Source organism: Macrobrachium rosenbergii, chromosome 16, assembly GCF_040412425.1.
Source record: "Macrobrachium rosenbergii isolate ZJJX-2024 chromosome 16, ASM4041242v1, whole genome shotgun sequence".
Taxonomy (NCBI): domain Eukaryota; kingdom Metazoa; phylum Arthropoda; class Malacostraca; order Decapoda; family Palaemonidae; genus Macrobrachium; species Macrobrachium rosenbergii.
In genome coordinates, this window is record NC_089756.1 from 50,353 (window position 1) to 71,401 (window position 21,049).

The 21,049-nt window shown below is 36.2% G+C and overlaps 1 protein-coding gene across 1 annotated transcript in view; it reads left to right on the forward strand.

The window, feature by feature from the left end:
- The window catches only part of LOC136847493 (uncharacterized), a gene marked incomplete at its 5' end in the record, with an annotated part of 8,035 nt that extends 4,998 nt beyond the window's left edge, over positions 1-3,037 (forward strand). Inside the window, one exon of the mRNA XM_067119234.1 lies at positions 1,920-3,037. Within this exon, the coding sequence (XP_066975335.1) occupies positions 1,920-2,228 (309 nt within the window). The remainder of the gene's footprint in view (positions 1-1,919) is intronic.
- Positions 3,038-21,049: the final 18,012 nt, after the last annotated feature.

A 21,049-nucleotide genomic window follows, 5' to 3' on the forward strand; every position in this document is an offset into this window, starting at 1 on the left:
TATATATATATATATATATATATATATATATATATATATATATATATATATATATATATCTATATATACATATATATAGATATATGTGTATATATACATATATACACATAAATATATATGTATATATACATATATGTATATATATATATATATATGTATATATATATATATATATATATATATATATATATATATATAATATATGTATATATATATATATATATATATATATATATATATATATATATATATATACTGTACATATAGGCACAAGTTGAAGCTGTTTAATTTCCTTTTCTTACTATTTTCTTTTTTTTGCTAATGCTCAAACATGGCCCGGAGATTCCCCTCTGTAAATACTGAATTCTAAATTCTCCTTCCCTTTTATACAGAAAATTTCAAAAGACCAAATAAAAAATTAATTTATCATTCATATAAAATAACACGCTCCGTATATAACAAGTAAAAAATGCGCAAATCGAGTTTTCTGTACAGCCCCTACAGCGCATAATCAAGACCACCGAAAACAGATCTATCTTTCAGTGGTCTCGGTATAATGCTGTACGAGCCGCTACCCATGAAACTTTAACCACGGCCCGGTGGTGGCCTAGCTTATATCGTTGCCAGAAGCACGATTATGGGTAAATTTAACCTTAAATGAAATAAAAACTACTGAGGAGGTTTGAGGGTTGCAATTTTGTATGCTTGATGAGTGGAGAGTGGACGATCAACATCCCAATTTGCAGCCCTCTAGCCTCCCTCCTCAGTAGTTTTGAAGATGCGAGGGAGGGAGGGAGGGCAGCAGACGGCCAGACAGAAAAGGTGCGGACAGAAAAAAGTGTGGACTGAATAAAGTGCGGACGGACAAATAAAGCCGGCACAATAGTTTTCTTTACAGAAAACTAAAAAAACTAACTCTGCTTTCTACCCATTGAAGGAATAAAACAAAAATCGCAAACTGCATAAAATATACAAATAAAAATACCCCCATTTCATATTACTGACACGGAATACGCATTTCACGTAGAGTACAGCAAGTCAGATAAATCTGAATGCAATTATTTTTCAGTGGTGATTAATGATGTTATCTGCATATTGATTCGATTGTGATCTGATGTGATTATCAAAGAGATATCATATGGTCTTTTGGTGGTCAGTGCATGATGTGATGCGTATTATTTTATGGGGTTTTAAAATACTACAATACGATCGCAGCTATTATGTATCGTGTGTATTTATGAATACACACGTGAACGGAAATGTTTGTGTCTTTGCAGGTATACATTGTAAGGGCATTTGAATGTATACAGATATTATCGTGCAATAAAAAGAACTCTTGATTTTATATTTTGTGCTTGTGTATGTGAAGTATATGGTATTGCCATTGTATTATGTAAGTGTGTATATCATTTTGAATACCAATTCAGTAAGCATTTGTTCATTTTGATTTGTGTATATGTATATATATATATATATATATATATATATATATATATATATATATATATATATATATATATATTTATAATATATATATATATATATATATATATTTATATATATATATATATATATATATATATATATATATATATAATATATAATATATACATATGTATATTTATTGATTTATTCATTTATATATGTATAAAGCAGTGAATGCTCTGGTAAGTTTTCTGCACAGGGTACTTATCAATAATTCAGCAGCAAAAGCTAAATGTGGCAATGTGTATGATGTTTATTCAATGGTAAACGTCTATTCATTGGTAAACTACACACTGAGGAATAATCATCTAATGAATAACAATAAAAAAAATCAAAATCTTTTCGAAACATGTCAAAAAACCATCAAAAAACACGCATCCCACACTACAGAAAACTCTTGAAACGCGTTCATAATCATCACTGTTCTTCGGCAGGGCACCGACCGCGTACTGGCAGAGGAGCTTATCGGAGGGCGCCAGGTCTTCGTCGAGCGAATCACCGACGACACGACGATAGGGACACTCATCATCACCACGGCGTCGCCTACGGACCAGGGGTCGTACACCTGTGTCCCTGCCAGCCTACCGACAGCCTCCGTCACGCTACACGTACTAAACGGTCAGTTTAAGATCGAGGGTGTCTCGGAACGGCGTTCCATTATCAAAAGGTGTGCCGTGGTCTGGTATTTCTTGATAAGAAGTCAGGTCAGGTTAAGTCAGGTCAGGTTAGGTCAGGTAGGTTAAGCCAGGTCAGGTTAGATCAGGTCAGGTCAGAGGTCAGGTCAGGTTAGGTGAGGTTAGATCAGGTCAGGTCAGGTCTCTTCAGAAGGGAATCCAGATCTGGTGTCTCCTCATCAAGTAGTGCTTTGATTTTGGTATCTGTCAAAAAAGTGGCATGGCCAGGACCCTTCTTATTACAAAGAGAATCCAGGTCTGGTGTCTTTTCGTCAGGCAGTGCTTTGAGTTTGGCATCTGTCAAAAAAGTGGTGTGGCCAGGACCCTTTATATTAAGAAGGGAATCTAGGTCTGGTGTCTCTTCATAAATTAGTACTTTAATTTTGGTATCTGCCAAAAAAGTCGTATGGCCAGGACCCTTCTTATTAAAAAGAGAATCTAGGTCTGTTGAAACTGGAACCGGAATAGAAAATTTAGGCCACAACGCCAATCCCTGGGACCTATAAGGTCATTCAGCGCTGAAAGGGAAATTCAGAGAAAGCAGGTTTGAAATGTGTAACAGAAAGAAGGAAACCCTCGCAGGTGAACTGTGAAACAACTGTTAGGAGAGGGTAGAAAGTAAGATGGAAGAAAGAGAAAAAGAACTGTTACTATGATGTAAGCAAGAAAGCTAGTTTACAAGCCTGTGTATTAAACTATAAATCAATGTTAAACTATGAACCATTTTATCTAATATCTTCTACAATGCTCCATGATTTCATTGCACTACAGCCAGAGTTATGGTGTTGAATACTCGCTTGAAAACTACCGTCATAAAATGCCCCTATCTCTTCAAGGTCCGATGGAAGCTGGAAAGACTAATACGGGCAGGAAACCAGTTTTCCTGAGTCCCAAAAGAAGGGAAATGCTATATATATATATACATTTATAAAAAAAAATATATATATATATATATATATATATATATATATATATATATATATATATATATATATATATATATATATATATATATATATATACAGTATATATATATATATTATAATTCTTTTTAATGCCTCCCTCTTAACCTGGCCAGAAAAAGACAAGAGACAAAAAAACCAAGGAAAGGACGGAGTTGCCCTTAGAGAATGGAAGGTTACAAGTCTTCGGGAAACATGGGGCAGGAGGAGAATTCCGAGGTTTACATCTGGAATTCTGGAATGAATCTATACGGTCCTCTTGACAAACAAAGTTGATTTACAAATCGGAAAAGTCTCCACCTTCAATCTTAGAAGAATTTGAAAAACTTCCCCTTGTTGAAGTTTTGCAACATAAACATATACTGTTTGTTTTCATTTATTTTTCATTTACATTTCTGGAAATATGAGAAGAAACATCTGGCTTAAAAAGAACTCTGATTTTGAAATTAAACACCCACACACGCATCTGATAAGATAAACAGTTTCTTGGAAATTATTTGGAATCCTAAAAATAAACAAATAAACAAGTAAATCAATCAATTAGTAAATAATTCGATTTGGTTTCTTACAAAAAAAAAAATTACTGAAGTGACCGGAAATCTTCAATGTGTGTTTGAAGTCATTTTCCTTTGTGACTTGAAAAATTAATATTTTAATGGAAAATTCCAAAACCCGAAAATCCTCGATGGCGAAGGGGGGCGGTTGAGGGGTTTAGGGGGGGTATGATGGGCAGCATGGGAAGGGGGTAGCGAGGGGGGAAAGGAATTACGACCAGAGGAAAACCCCCTTATAAAAACGGAGTAAGCAAGACTTAGAAACCCGAGAATTTCCACTCAAACTTGGGGAAATTGAGAAAAAACAGCGTCGAAATTAGAAACTTGGAATCCTTTTAACCCTCAAGACTTTAGTAACCGAGAATATTTTTACGGGAAGTTAGCCAAAACTTCTTTTTTTTTTTTTTTTTTTTTTTTTCTTTCGGAAGTTTCAATCCTGGGCAATTCTACATCATCGTTTGGAATTCACCGATAACTGATAATTATGAGTTTACGAAGGAGTCAGTCAGTCAGTCAGTCTGTCAGTCTGTGTCTGAAAATTAAACCCCTCTCTCTCTCTCTCTCTCTCTCTCTCTCTCTCTCCTCTGATTAGCTTTTAAACACGTCCTCTCTCTCTCTCTCTCTCTCTCTCTCTTCTCTCTCTCTCTGACTGGCTTTTAATCGCCAATTCCCTCTCTCTCTCTCTCTCTCTCTCTCTCTCTCTGTCCAATGATTAGCTTTTAAACACGCCCTCTCTCTCTCTCTCTCCAAAGACTGGCTTTTAATCGCCACATTCCTCCCCTCTCTCTCTCTCTCTCTCTCCAAAGACTGGCTTTTAATCGCCACATTCCCTCTCCCCCTCTCTCTCTCTCTCTCTCTCTCTCTCTCTCTCTCTCTCTCTCTCTCTGTCCAATGATTAGCTTTTAAACACGTCCTCTCTCTCTCTCTCTCTCTCTCTCTCTCTCTCTCTCCAAAGACTGGCTTTAATCGCCACATTCCCCCCCCTCTCTCCCCTCTGTCTCTCTCTCTCTCTCTCTCTCTCTCTCTCTCTCTCTGAGTCCAAAGACAAGCATTTCAAACGTCAACGTTTCCATATACCTGAATGAGATCCGTTCAAATTCCGAGAATAATCAAAATAATTCTACCAACATGCAGACTTTTTTTTCCTCTTCATATCTTTCTGACGGCAAAACTGAATGACGTAAAACTTACCGCGATATTGCAAAATTGCCCATCGCCGTAATTTAGTGGCATTATCTATCTCGCTGTAAATAGGTTTGTGTCATTACGGTCCCCCGTAATGACTGGCAATTAGCGTGATTATATATTGACGCACATAAGAGTGACGCATGGCATTGCTGATTAGAGAGGCTGGCGAGGAGAGGTTTCACTGTATAATAATAATAATAATAATAATAATAATAATAATAATAATAATAATAATAATAATAATAATAGGTTCTATTGAATATTATTGCTGCTTCAGCTGCATTTATTTTGTAGAAGACTTTTTCTATTTTCCTTATTCAAGCAGACAACGAGGAGGAGGTTGAAGCCCTTCGTCTGACCTTCCAACAATGTAGTGTGTTGAACTACACTGTCGAGTTCAGCACAGACGACCGGCTCCCCTTCCTCGACGTTATGGTCACAAAGACGGAACGGAACTTGAAGACATCAGTCTACACAAAATCCACCAATTTGGGACTTTGCTTGAATGGGATAGCGAGTGCCCTGCTAGGTTTAAGAACACGACAGTCAGGACCTTCATTAAAAGGGCCCTCTCCCCACTGCTCCACCTGGCAGGACACCAACAAGGAATTCGAACGTGCTGCACAAATGTTGGTGAACAATGGTTTCACCAACAAACTCATAAACAAAGAAATTCGAACTGGCCTGGAAAAAATGGTACAACGGTAAAAACACACAACCTGCCCCCAAGATGACATAAAGATCTATTATAAGGCCCGGATGCATCCCCAGTACCGTGAGGACGAGAACTCCATGAAGAAAATCGTCATGGAAAACGTCACCCCGACCGAAGACAGTAAGAGAATAAATCTTATAATTTATTATAAGAACCGCCGCACCCGTGATCTGGTGATGAAAAAATAACCCCTCTCCGCCAGCAAGAGAACCCTCAAGCAGAAGAACGTGGTCTACCAATTTGTATGTCCTGTCCGAGGATGCCCGGCGCTTATATTGGAATGACCACGATGCGTCTGTCAAAAGGATCTCCTGCCACGCCCAGGAGGGTGCCATCATGAACCACGCCCGTGCTACTCACAATATTTCCATCTCCCGCGACAGTATTATACAAAATATAAGTATAATCGGGAGAGCCGCCGACCTCGACGTCTGCGCCTGCTAGAGGCGCTCCTCATCGCCGAGAGAAAACCAACAATGAATACGACGCAGGAGGCATCGCTCATACCACGAATTTAAGAAGAATAATGCAGAACACCCGCCAAATCCAACGAATACCTGAAAACGACAACCCTGAGAATGGAGATGCCTCTGATGAGCGAGGCGCCCTTCGAGACAATCCCCCGACTACGACAGAAAGAGTAGATAATGACATCATTCATCCGCAGCCCAATAGCAGCCAAACTACTGATGATGTCAGCCGGCATGACATCACGCAACGGCAGGCCAATGGGAACGCTGGAATGAATGACATTCCCAGGTTGCGAAGATCTGTCAGGATCGAGCTTCGCCGCAGAAATTTGGCTTGAAGTTCGCTGACTGCAACCAATCAGAATTCGCCATCCATGACCCCCGCTGAAGCCCGTGTATAAATTCAGTAGGACCTATGCAATCTGCCAGTCCTCTACTAGCTCCCGCTGGAGAATGACAGAAGAGTCTGTCGAAACGCGTCGCGGCAACAATTGTATAGAACCAACTGTATAGAATATATAAAGAAGCAGAATCCAGATTTTGACTTTTCCCCATGAAATGACAAATATAGGCGAGCTGTTAGCACGCACCTCCACTGAAGAGAAGTCCGCAATAAGGAAAATAGAAAAAGTCTTCTACAAAATAAATGCAGCTGAAGCAGCAATAATATTCAATAGAACCTGTTTAAAAGAGGGTCTGTTGCCAAATTATAATAATAATAATATTTAATAATAATAATAATAATAATAATTATTATTATTATTATTATTATTATTATTATTATTATTATTATTATTATTATTATTATTATTCAGTAGATGAAGCCTATTCATATGGAACAAGCCCACCAAAGGGGCCACTGACTTGAAATTCAAGCTTCCAAAGTATATTATGGTGTTCACTCGAAATCAGTAACGGGGTAAGGGAAATACAGAAAGAGGAGATCTCACTTATTACAAAGAAAAAATTAAATCAATAAATTAATAAATAGATAAAAATGTATTAAAACGCAAGGAAAATAGCATTAGGGTAGTAATGCATTGCATCTTCGCTTGAACTTCTGAAGTTCCAATTGCACTATATCTTCAGGGAGACTGTCCCACAGTCCAATTATTATTAAGTGTATATATTACGACTATTATTGGCGTTGTTTTTGTTATTAATTAGGTTACCATCAATAACATCAGTGTTACTGTGACTTCCATTCATATTACGACAAATTCACAGATTCAGAAATAGGTATTTTCCACGGTATTATCATTACTGTATCACTAATTCAGTCTTCGTAGTGATTTTTAGTATTCCCATTTTTGTAATAAAAATTAACAATTATATAGTAAATATTCCTCTTTTCAATCTCATCGAAAAGGGGAATCGAACAGATTCCCGAAAGCTCTCTTCTGTCGAGATGTATTTTTAAGTACAGTATATGCACCTATACATAACCCTGGATTGATTTCTCCATTATTATTATTATTATTATTATTATTATTATTATTATTATTATTATTATTATTATTATTATTATTATTATTATTATTCACAAAGATTCTGACTTTTCCTCCTTGGTATCCTCAGCAGGTGAGCATCCAGCCGCCATGCATCACGGAGGGGGCCCACTCAGCAGATGCCCTCCGTCACGGAGCCTCCTGCTGTTCTGCCTGCTGGCAGGATTGTGGTGGCTGTCGAGGGAGACTCTCCTCCTCCCCCCTGCTTCCGCTAGCACCATCGCCTACCTGCTCAACCTCCAACCGAGGTGATGGTCAAGACTCCACACTTTAACCCCTCTGCTGCTGCCTGCTGGATTTGCCCCTGCGAGGAGATCGACGCCCTTTGGTCGGACGAGGTCTCAAACAGGGCGGCAGCGGCGTCAGCAGTCGGAAGCTCTTGTTAATAAATACCCTTTTTACTGTCAATTCCTTCGAGTGCACCGAATCAGGAGTTACGCTTACGAATTACATAGGAAAAGGAGAACTGATTCGTGTTCCCACTCAATGTGACTTCGCAGAAGAAGAAGAAGAAGAAGAAGAAGAAGACAAACATATAGTGATTAAACCTGCTGCCAAAAACAAGAAAAATATCAAACATAACAGAAAAAAAAGTTCGCGTGTACTGGAAAGTCGGAAGTACTTTCCAGACTGTACACATGCACGTGTATATAATACTAAACATTCGCAGGGTCTCAGACCTTTCGCAGAGACCTTTATAAAAAAAAAAAATATATATATATATATATATATATATATATATATATATATATATATATATATATATATATATATATAAAAAATAAATGCTCATTATTTAAATAATCTCTAGAAAACGTTCTGAACGTGTGCGTTTCTGGCCACTCAGAAACTTTCCAGGGAAAGGCTGGAACAGACAGTGGCATGGAAGAGTGACTAAGAAACTGGAATTTTGTGACTGGCTTCCAACGTCCCGAGGGTGTAAGTTATTACTTGCCAGTGATGAATTGAACAAATGAACAGTATTTGTTCTTGAGGACAACAAACCAGGAATATTCGACAGAGGAAAGAAAGGTTGGACGATGATGGTGACTCATTGAAGCTTTGGAGAGAGTTGGAAACAAAACTAAATTACCATAAACTGAAGGATTTTAAAAGGAAAAATATATTTTTGTAGACCGTTGAAACATGAGATTAATTTATTAACGTCAATCCTGAACTTGAATACAGCGACAGAAGTGTGATAGACTATATAGCAATTAGTTGTAAATTTGCCATTTTGTGGACGCCAATGACTAGAGAATAACTAGTTTATCTTGAAAACTAAAAGAAAGAAGAAGAAGAAGAAGAAGAAGAAGAAGAAGAAGAAGAAGAAGAAGAAGAAGAAGAAGAAGAAGAGTGCCAATCAAATCTGAATAGTTAAAGTCTTGCATTTCATTTTCTTGGTGTCTATTCAATAAAAAAATAAAATAAATTGATAACAAACATCTTGTAATAAACCGTTTGTATTGAAGGAGACGCACATTTTTACAGAAGTATGTGAATTGGTTCCAAAGCAATTTTTGCTTTAACTGTTCTGTTTATTAGTCCCTTCATTCGTGGTCAATACGTGTTTTGAAACCAGAAACTTCTAATTATACCTCGGAGTATCTTTAAGGGAGTACTGGAACTGTCTTTCAAGTAGATCTCTTTCTTCCAGGAGGGAATGAGTTTTCAAGTTACGACAATCTCGCAACACTTTTACGTTCTGAAGTTTAGCCTATACACAAAAACCCATTGACAGAATTAGCCCTCAGCTTCATCACCCTTGAAAGACTTTACTTTAGAACAAGAGTAATGCACTCTGGAACGCCATATTTGTTCGGATTCTTACCAGCCTACATACACCATACTTTGTACGCTAAAGGTAGTCATCAGTCTGCCTGTCTTGAAAACATGTCTACTTTTGGTTCTAAAATGGGTCCCTTGTCTTGCTATCATTCGTATGTCTGTACACTGAAACCTCAAAAAGGTTCTTGGGATCAATATTTTCTAAAGACCACCATTTGCAAGTTTAAATTCGTCAGCGGTCCTATGGCGGAACAACCTAGGGGAACATGATAATTTTGTGTACAAAGCAAACGTACCTTATAATACCAGGTGGTCTTCGTCAGGTACCTCCGTTCAACTTTAGATTTCATCTAAGTGATGTAATTCTGCTGAAAAAAATTTTTTTTATTTAATGGCGTTTAAAACACATACACACATACACACGCACACACATCAGCGTCACCAGTAAATATAATGATAAAATAATCACAATCATATGAATCAACCAAAACAAGAAACAAATTCCAGCAAACCTTAACATGCTGTTTCTCATCTTTGCAAATGTAAAATGTAATTCACGTCATTAACAATGACATTATAAAGCGATTTCACTATTTAGTTCAACGCTGTAAAGAGCAGAGTGGCCTCGTCGTTGGCAAGGAAGATGTCACAAATTAAATAACATATTTGGTGTTAAAATACGATATTAAATCGAGATTTTGAAAACAGAATTTTGCTTTATAATGTTGCCAAGCATCCTAATTGGTTTTATAATCCTAAATTTAAGTGATATCTTTAAAATTACTTGACACTATATATATATATATATATATATATATATATATATATATATATATATATATATATATATATATATATATATATATATATATATATATATATATACATAGAGAGAGAGAATTAGTCATATCCGTAATACATATCTCCAGGCTTTAAAATGTATATAATAAAAATTAAAAACTTAAATTCTCCCATCAGAACGCAACTGAAAACAAAACAAAAAAAAAAAGTGTAAAGCCTTGCCCAGGTAAAGAGAGTAAAGGAGTTGGCAAAACAGGTTGCATTTCAAAGCTTCTGCTCGGAATTGGATCAAACAAATCGATATCGTCTTCCTTTGCCTCGAAAGCAATGAACGCAGGCACAGATACTTCGTCCTGCTTTGAAACGCGCTCGGAGAGAGAGAGAGAGAGAGAGAGAGAGAGAGAGAGAGATTTTATTCTAACAGTATTTTCTGAAAGTCGTCTACCCAAGAGAGAGAGAGAGAGAGAGAGAGAGAGAGAGAGAGATTTTATTCCAATAGTATTTTCTGAAAGTCGTCTACCCAAGAGAGAGAGAGAGAGAGAGAGAGAGAGAGAGAGAGAGAGAGAGAGAGAGAGAGAGAGAATTTTATTCCAACAGTATTTCCTGAAAGTCGTCTACTCAAAAGAGAGAGAGAGAGAGAGAGAGAGAGATTTTATTCCAACAGTATTTTCTGAAAGTCGTCTTTTCAAAAGAGAGAGAGAGAGAGAGAGAGAGAGAGAGAGAGTACTTTATATCAGTGATTCTAACTGGGGCGCCCCCCACAAGGCAGCGCCAGAAGCTTCCAAGGGGCGCAAGCAGGGTTGCCAGATGGTGGCTATTGTTTTTTTTTAATTGCAAAGTTTCCAAAAACATTATCACTGCTTCCATATGTTTTCTAATTATTATCTGAAAACATGCCAAAAATTCAAAATAAACGTCAATTTTCATTTCAAATCTTCTTTATGAATTGAAATAAAGTACATTGCATGCTTATAAAGAATTTCAAAGCAATGGAACAGAAATCTATCATTCATCTATGTACTCATATAACTAATGAAGTATAATAGTATACAAATAGACAACACATTGTTTTCAGTTTATAGTGGGCAGAAATTTCAGGGGTAGTGGGGCGCAGGGCAAAAAAAGTTTAAGAATCACTGCTTTATATTCTTTTGATGCAAAGCAGAAGAGGTCAGTGACCTCTGTCACCTCTCGAGGCTTAATTGATAGGAATCTTCTGCTGTCGTAACTTCGTGGTCTCCTTTTCTTGAACTGTGTCTCATTACGTGCTCTGCTAATTAAAATCTCTCTCTCTCTCTCTCTCTCTCTCTCTCTCTCTCTCTCTCATCTCTCTCTCATTTAATCATAATCTTTTCGCGCAATTACCCTCCTTCAACTTCCAACAGCAATTACGCTTTTATCTCTTCCGAAAACAAAATGGAAAAAGACTGTATTAAAAAAATAAAACTTTCCGTCGGTTCCCCTTCATTATTCTTTTTAACTGTTACAAACTACCTACAGACAATAAAAGCTTTGTTCTTTTGATTCTCTCTCGTTATTACTTCTATAAAAACAGGAAAGACTTTCATTTGCCCATAAAAACTTTCATTCCTCTAATACTCTTTCATTATTCTATTATCTCCTCAGAAAAATAATATAAAGATGGGTAAAAATTTCAGCTATAAGAAAATACCATTTTCATTCTTTCTTCTGGTAATTATTTTTCTTTATACAAACAATAAAAAAATTCTTTCCTTTGGTTTTATCGAGTTATTTTTTTCATCCCATAAAAAACTGTCTAAAAACAAAACTCTTTCCATCCATTCTCAATCACGCGCTTTCTCCAACAATTGCATTTCTCTCTCATGACGGATTCTCTCTCTCTCTCTCGTCTTAGTTCCATCATTTCCTTTGATCGTCCATTTTCCCCTAACGTCCTTTTTTTTTTTCTCCGTAAAGGGACACTGGCAGGAAACGGTATTTTAAAATACGGTCGTAATAATCTCTTGCTCTCGTTCGTTCCGTGTTGCGTTCAAGTTCTGTCTTATTTTCCTTTCGCTAATGAGCTTTCTCCTCCTTCATAAAGGACGACAGTTCTGGGGAAAGCAGAGGAGAGAGAACTGTCGCTTTCCCTTTGCAAATAAAGCGTCAAAGAGGTTCTCTCCTGAGGGGGATATTTGTCATTTTAACTGAAGTCAGTTTTAATCACGATTCATTTCTATGTTCTTTCTCCGTTGACACTTGACATTTTGGGGGCTTCATATTTTGATACTTGCTACAGCAGTTTAATTTTCATTGGGGATTTCTGCAGAATCTTAACAAATAATGGTTATTCAGCATCACGTCGTATCTTAAGTCTCCGTAATTTATCTAGTTCTATTTTACTTACGTATTATTCTGGACGTCATGACTTTATACTCTGTTGCATTTTTCTTGTTGTTATCTTAAACTGAACATTGCATCTGTCATCAGCAAAAAAACAGAAGGAAATACGCTTTATATAAACCGTAATCTATCTATTCTATTTTAATAGATCACTCTGGACGTCATGACTTTATACTCAAGCATTTTTCTTGTTTGTTATCTTAAACTGAACATTGCATCTGTCATCAGCAAAACAAGACGGAAATACGATATAAAGGATATATATAGATACGCTCTATATTATAGACTCACTTCATCCTATTTTAAAACTGCCGTGATAACTACTTACATTAAGTTGAAGCCAGGGTCGAAGTTAAGCGAACACGATCAGCGAATTCGAAACGAGGTCATTTGAATCGGATTCTCTGTGAGTCGATCCCCTGTCCTCTCGCATTCTCCCGAGACGTAACCGAGTACTGGGGCCTTTCCCCGAAAAAAGCGGGGCGCCATATCTTAGAATCTAACCATAGAATTTTCTTGAAAATAATCTCATTATTATTATTATTATTATATTATTATTATTACTATTCTTTTATGGGTCTATCACAGTTATCCTATTCGACTGGGTGGTTTTTACAGTGTGGGGTTCCGGGTTGCATCCGGCCTCCTTAGGAGTCCATCACTTTTCTCACTATGTGCGCTGTTTCTAGTAGCACACTCTTCTGCATGAGTCCTGGAGCTACTTCGGCATCTAGTTTTTCCAGATTCCTTTTCAGGGATCTTGGGATCGTGCCTACTGTTCCTATGAGTATGGGTACAATTTCCACTGGCATTTGCCATATCCTCCTTATTTCGATTTTCAGGTCTTGATACTTATGATTTTTTTCTCTTTCTTCCTCATCAACTCTGGTGTCCCAAGGTATTATTATTATTATTATTATATTATTATTATTATTATTATTATTATTATTATTATTATTATTATTATTATTATTATTATTCAGAAGATGAACCCCATTCATGTGGAACACGCCAACAGGGACCACTGACTTCCAAAGAATATTAAGGCGTTCATTAGGAAGAAGCAAAAGGAGGTAAAGGGAAATACAGAAAGAAAAAATCTCACTTATCAAAATAGAAAAATAAATTAGCAAATTAATAAATAGATAAAAATGTATTAAAATATAAATAGAATAGTATCAGACTAGTAATGCACTGAATCTTCGATTGAACTTTTAAATTTCCAATTGCACGACTTTACCAGAGGAGAAGGGTGGCCGAGTCAATTTTAAGGTAGTTTGGTAAATCTAAAATGTGCTCCACAGATGGTGTAATAAAAGGGAAGTGCCTCGGTTTTCAGGAAGCAAAAGTGTGTATGTGCAAGATTAGAGGTGGACTGAGCAGTTTGAGTTTGTAGGAAGGTTCGACGTTCTACTGATGAGCTTCACGTGTAGGTGTCAACAGTGGCTAATGTTATGGAAATGCTCTGTTTGGGGTTTATCCACTACTCACTAGTTAAAGTATCAAACCAATTTAAAACAATACACTTGAGTAAACCTAGACTATGAACAACATAGGCCTAATATGATTCTCTCTCTCTCTCTCTCTCTCTCTCTCTCTCTCTCTCTCTCTCTCTCTCTCTCTCTCAGTAGCGAAGTAGTGTCGTCGTTGCATCTCACACTTTGCAATGTTTAATTTAGGTTCTTTGCAGCGTCCCTTCTGGCCCCTAGCTGCAACCACTTTCATTCCTTTGCTGTACCTCCGTTTTTATTCTCCCTCTTCCATCTCACTTTCCACCCTCTCCTAACAATTGTTTCATAGCCCAATTGCGAGGTTTTCCTCCTGTTACACCTTTCAAACTTTATTACCTTCAATTTCCTTTTTCGGCGCCGAGTGGCCTCATAGGTCCCAGTGCTTGGCCTTTGGCCTAAATTTAATATTCTATTTCTCTCCATTCCATTTCTCTCTCTCTCTCTCTCTCTCTCTCTCTCTCTCTCTCTCTCTATATATATATATATATATATATATATATATATATATATATATATATATATATATAGATATATATATATATAGATAGATATATATATATATAGATAGATAGATAGATAGATAGATAGATATATATATATATATATATATATATATATATATATATATATATATATATGTATATATATATATATATATATATGTATATATATATATATATATATATATATATATATATATATATATATATATATATATACACAAAACACGCGATTTACATACTGATTAAGTATATTTTCTGAATTGGCAACACTCACCTCCTCGTGTCCTAACACAATTAAAAAACAGTAGTCGCTAAAAAAAAATCCTATAATAAGATATATTTGAATCCGATAAACAGCAATATGCCGGTGATGAAATTTCCCAATACTGGCGATTGGCTGGGTACTATGAACTGTCAATTGAAATAATTACGGTCATCGGAAAAGTTTGCCGATATATTGAATAACATTCAATTTTGTTGCCCACCCCCCAAATAAAAATACTTTATATTTTACAATATAATACATGAATATTAACGTCAGTTCTTGAAGCTAGTCATGTTTTTTAACGGTTTCAATTTGATTGGCTATGAAGCGAGGCTTCAATGCAGCGTTTACTGGATATTAAATTACGCAGTGAGAGATTTCACTTAACGTAGCTAAAGACCAATAGTAAACAAATTTAATTCACATAGAATTTTTATATTTCAGACGATAATCACTCTTCTAGAAAAGTTAGGCCTACACCTTTTATTTTGGAAAGCTCAAATGCATCTGCTTTCTTTGAAGACGAGGCGCCTGCATTCAAATGTATAAATTCCCAAATGACACCAGGCTTCGGAAAAAGAAAGCTTTCATATAGCCTAACAGCATAGAGAGGTAGCTTGGGTTTGCTGTAATGCTGTAGCCGGCTTTTCTCACTTTATTAAGTCAACGGTATAAAACAATCTCCTAACATAGGCCTATCAGCGCATAGGAAAACTGAATGTTTACACTTAACGCTTTATACAGAAGAATGAAAGTACATACAAGAGGTAAGCACCGTGATATCACACTAAATGATCTTATTGTCACTAATGTTACCTCAAGACGGAATATGTTATTCCGTCTTGTGTTACCTGACGTTAAAGCCAGGCTCCTTTCGCGAGAGGTCTTTGCGAAGACTCCTTCAACCTTCAGGTAAAGTAGGTCTAATTAGTAATAGGTTATGGGTACGTGACGTCACGCACCACTGAAACCGAGTGACGGGTGCACTGCGCAACTGGGCTGCTAAAATTGCTAGTCCCAGTGGTTTTGTATTTGCTGACGGGTTAGACCTGGTGCTAGCTAGTCCCAGTGGTTTTATATTTACTGACGTGGTTAGACGTGCTGCTTTTGGGAGGGGGGGGAGGAGAGGTTTACCGCAAAAATAATGAAGGAAATCAAAATTAAAACCACTTAGGTGTTAGAATTTCGCTTACACCTCTGTTTATAGTCGAGGATAAAAGTCACTGACTATTGTCACGATTCTGAGGCCCTGTTCCACGAATACAAGATGGAGACTGAAAAATAACACATCTGTGCACAGAATAGCATATAGAGAGATGAAAGAATAATGTATGCATGCAACGAACAGCATGTGAAGACACTGAAGAATAATAAATCTAGGTGATACAGAAATGAAAATACGATCAGTATTAAGTAATCTCCACTTTCAGTTTAGCAATTCACCTCCTCTTTCAGTTTAATAACTGATCTCCACTTTCAGTTTAGCAATTCATCTCTCTTTCTGCATTTCCCTTACCTTCTGTTACTTCTTCCGAATGAACACCTTAATATTCTTTGGAAGCTTGAATTTAAAGCCAATGGCCCTTTGGTGGGCTTGTTCCATATGATTAGAATTCATCTTCTGAATAATAATAATAATAATAATAATAATAATAATAATAATAATAATAATAATAATAATAATAATAATAATAACAGAAATGAGTTGTATTTTGTATCTTTCATGAAAAAGGCCATCAGTATTTTCAGTTTATCCAGTTACTAAATTTTCAAGAGAACATTGCAAGTGGCTTTCATTTATAAGGACACAACTTTCAAAAGCCATTATGAGAGTCAAGAATTAAAGTGTGATCGAAAAGCTGATGGAAGTACATTCTGAAGATGGTAAAACGCAAATTGCAGAAACGAGGTAAATATGACAATCGTCTATATTTGCTAGAATAATAAAAAAAAAACACATAGCAATTCAGTTTCCTTGACAGAAGATAGTACAATACCCCAGGGGAGCACATTCCTGAGATGTATGTTAGTATTGCACCAGCCCCGGTTTTTTGCCATGCCCCCAGAGGTTAGGTTAGGTTAGGTTAGATAGGCAAGGATAGAATGTTCTCAGTAATTTGAGTGCGGGGGGAAATATAATGAGATTATTTTCAAGAAAATTCTATGGTTAGTTTTCAAGATACGGCGTCCGGCTTTTTTCAGGGAAAGGTGCCGGTCCTCGGTTACACCTCGGGGGAGGGTTAGACGTTATTGTACCTAGTATTTAAAGCCCTGAGCATTATTTTCAGAAACGGAAAACGTTGACGGTCTATCAAATGATTAAACAGAAGTAAAATCGACCATATTAAAACGATAGATTACGGAAGAACATTACCTGGAAACTATAAAACTCTAATAAACAGAAGTAAAATCGACCATATTAAAATAGACAGATTACGGAATAACATTGCCTTTCATACCTCATTTTAAATCATTATTCGTATTGAATTGAATATAGAATTTGAAATAAAGGCCAAGCACTGGGACCTATGAGGTCATTCAGCGCGGAAACGAAAATTGACAGTAAAAAGGTTTGAAAGGTGTAACAGGAGGAAAACCTCAAAGCAATTGAAGCGCTATGAATCAACAATTAGGAGAGGGTTGGGGAAAGTACGATGGAAGAAAGAGAATATGAAAGGAGGTACAGTAAAAGGAACGAAAGGGGTTGCAGCTAGTAGCCTTAGGAATACACGCCGCAAAGAACCATTAGTAATGCCTATGGTGCACCGCATGAGGTGCACCGACGGCACCACCACCCCCCCAACGGGCCCTGCCTCCGTTGTAAATCATTATTGGCATTGATAAACAATAAAAAAAAGCTTTCACCACTTTTTCTGCAGATTACCGTAACCCTCACAAACGCCGAAGGAAATGACCGAACTGGTTCGTCACGCAAACTACGGACGGACTGAAGGAAGAAAAACCTGTCATTGGAATCATGAACCTTCAATCCCCGAATGCAATCAAAGAGAGGCAAGCGTTAATTACAGGTGAATGACAGTATGCCCAGGTAATTTCAAGTTATTAACTCCGCGAAGGCAGACCAGTTCGGAGAATTACAATTACAATTTTTTTTTTTTATAGCCTGGTATTACAGGCGCGTGGTCTTACGCATTTAGTAAGGTTCTTGTCGCCAGTGACCGAGTAAATTGTAGAGGAATTAAAGAAATTATGAGCTATTTCGTGAAGTACCTCAGTAATCACCTTGAAAAGATGTTAAATACATAGTAGCCTGAAAATTATTAATAATAATTACTCGGACAAAAAATTACTGCAAAGTAATAATACTTTTTAAAAGGAGATTTTGAAAATCGTTCTCAAGAGGTTAATAACAGAAAGAAATTTGCAATCCTATTATTATTATTATTATTATTATTATTATTATTATTATTATTATTATTATTATTATTATTATTATTATTATTATTATTAAGATAAACCCTATTCATATAGATCGTGCCTAAATGGGGCCATTTTCAGACTTCAAATTCAAGCTTCCAAAGAATATGTTGTCACTTGAAAAAATGAGAGAAAAAAAATAGAAAACACAGAAAGAACAGAAATAAATAATGAGAAGATTATTTTGAGGGTAGTATGTGCATTACGTTGCAACTTCTCTTGAACTTGAGGTTCTAATGGTACGCATCTTCCCATGACTGCACAGGCGTGTACTGACGTGCTGTTGATGAACCAACTGTGTAGGTGTAACTGTTGGAACAGCTGTGGCTAAATAGACATTTTCTATACAGGATTTGATCCTTCTATGTATTAAGGTGAATGTAAAGAGAGATTGGTGTTATTTCATTTTTAAACGGAATGATATTGGCATTTCATTAATAAATTACATGATACCACTTTTACACACACATACATAATGCACACACACGTATATATATATATATATATATATATATATATATATATATATATATATATATAATAAATAACTAATATATATATATGTGTATATATATATATATATATATATATATATATATATATATACACATACATATATATATATATATATATATATATATATATATATATATATATATATATATATATATATATATACATACATACATATTAAATAAACATAAGAAAGAAATTCTCTGGAGCCACAAAGTATTTCATTGTTACTTATACTAACCTACTACATTTTAGCCCACCATGAAATTAAAATACACACACATACCACATACACACACACACACACACATATCTTCAAACAAAACGGTGAGGAATGGAATCGACTCTTTTCAAATACATTTTAGCGCGTGAGGTAATATCCACAATGAGATGCATTTTCCTTAACGTGGCATTAAAAATATATGTACAAAAAGCTTGCAGCTTTTTCGTCCAACTGCTGCGTGATCAACTCCACAGCAGCTGGGAAGCTGTAATCTTTGTGCATATATATTTTGATACACTATATTCATGGTACATTTTTCATATGGAACTTACCTGCATTTCTGAGAAGCACGCTAAAACATTATACCATCAATACTGAATTCAGAATTGCAGAGCGAAGATTTCTGTGTTTGTACGATTTATATACGCCTAGGCTTCTTGCACTAGCAAGCAACCGTGGCTCTTCCCATGGATCTCTTCTGGTAAGCCCACGCCGCTATAGCGTACAGTGCGAATGCAATTATAGAAATTAATCAGGTTATTTGCTGCGAAGCGTGACAGTAATTTCTATATTCCGGAAAGATGAAGAACATATAGCGACAAAGCTTTATTAACTAAATCAACAAAAAAAAATGTTTACTTAAGAATTCCCCTGCTTTGTTAGATAGATAGATAGAATATAGAATTTAGGCCTGAGGCCAAGCACTGGGACCTATAAGGTCATTCACCACTGAAACGGAAATTGACAGTAAGAAGGTTTAAAAGGTGTAACAGGAGGAAAATCTCGCAGTTGCGCCATGAATCAAATATTAGGAGAAAGTGGAAAATAAGATGGGAGAAAGAGAATATGAAAGGAGGCGCAGTAAAAGGACTGTAAGGGGTTGCAGCTAGGGGGCGAAGGGACGCCGCAAAGAACGTTAAGTAATGCTTACAGTGCACCGAATGAGGTGCACTGACGGCACTAGTCCCCTACGGGGTCCCTTGCTCTGTGACATCGTGATTTCCCTGGGAAAATCCGCTGAAGTGTAGCGTCATTTTTCTCTTCGTAAACTTCAAAATAAATGTTCACAACAAAATCCTGTTTCGTTTCAAAAGTTATCCACAAATATGGATGCTTGTTAGGAGTCTTATCTAGGAATTTTATTTTTGATAATAAAAAGATGGAAATTTTATTTCCGCTGACCAAAGGATTCGGTTTCTTAGCTGGTCCAGTGAAGAGAATTTCAACCAGATTGTTCAAAAGGTGGAGAAAAGATCTTTTGAAAAATTAACTCTTTAGGAATAAAATCGACTAAATCTAGTTTTCATTTCACCAAACGAAGCGAATTTTTTTGGTTTAGTTCACAGAATTTCAATCCAGTCCCAAGATAAATAAAAGACGCTAATAATTAAAGTCTCAAAGATTGAAGAGCTTAAATAGGTCTCAGGAATTCTCAATCCATAAATCCAGATAAAACGAAAACGCACACCCATACACACACACACACACTCTCTCTCTCTCTCTCTCTCTCTCTCTCTCTCTCTCTCTCTCTCTCTCTCTCTCTCACAAAGGGAAACAATAACCCAAAGCTGAACAAAAATAAAAATTCATGGTCTCAAAAACAAATTCCAACCAATACTTCCAAATAAAAAAAAAAAGAAATTCCGCAAAAATGAGAAATTCCTTAAAAGAATAATAAAAGAGAAATTCCAAAAAAAGAGAGAAATTCCACCAAAGGGGAAATTCCTAAATTACTATAAAAAGGAGAAATTCCAAAAAGGGATATTCCAAAAAAAAAATTCCAAAATGTCAGAAATTGCAAAACAAGAGAATTTCCAAAAGAGGAGAAATTCAAAACAAGAGAAATTCAGAAAAGAGAATTCAGCAAAAGCGAGGCTCAATATGAACACCGTCAGCGCCATCCACTTGTCCTCACTTTAAAATCGGGTCTATACTGTGGAACTGTTCTGTGGAACAGCCTCCCAGAGGAAGTCGTGCAATTGGAACTTCAGAAGTTCAAGCGAAGATGCAATGCATTACTGCCCTAATGATCTTCTCCTTGCATTTTGATCTATTTATTAATTTATTAATTAATTTTCTTTAGTAAG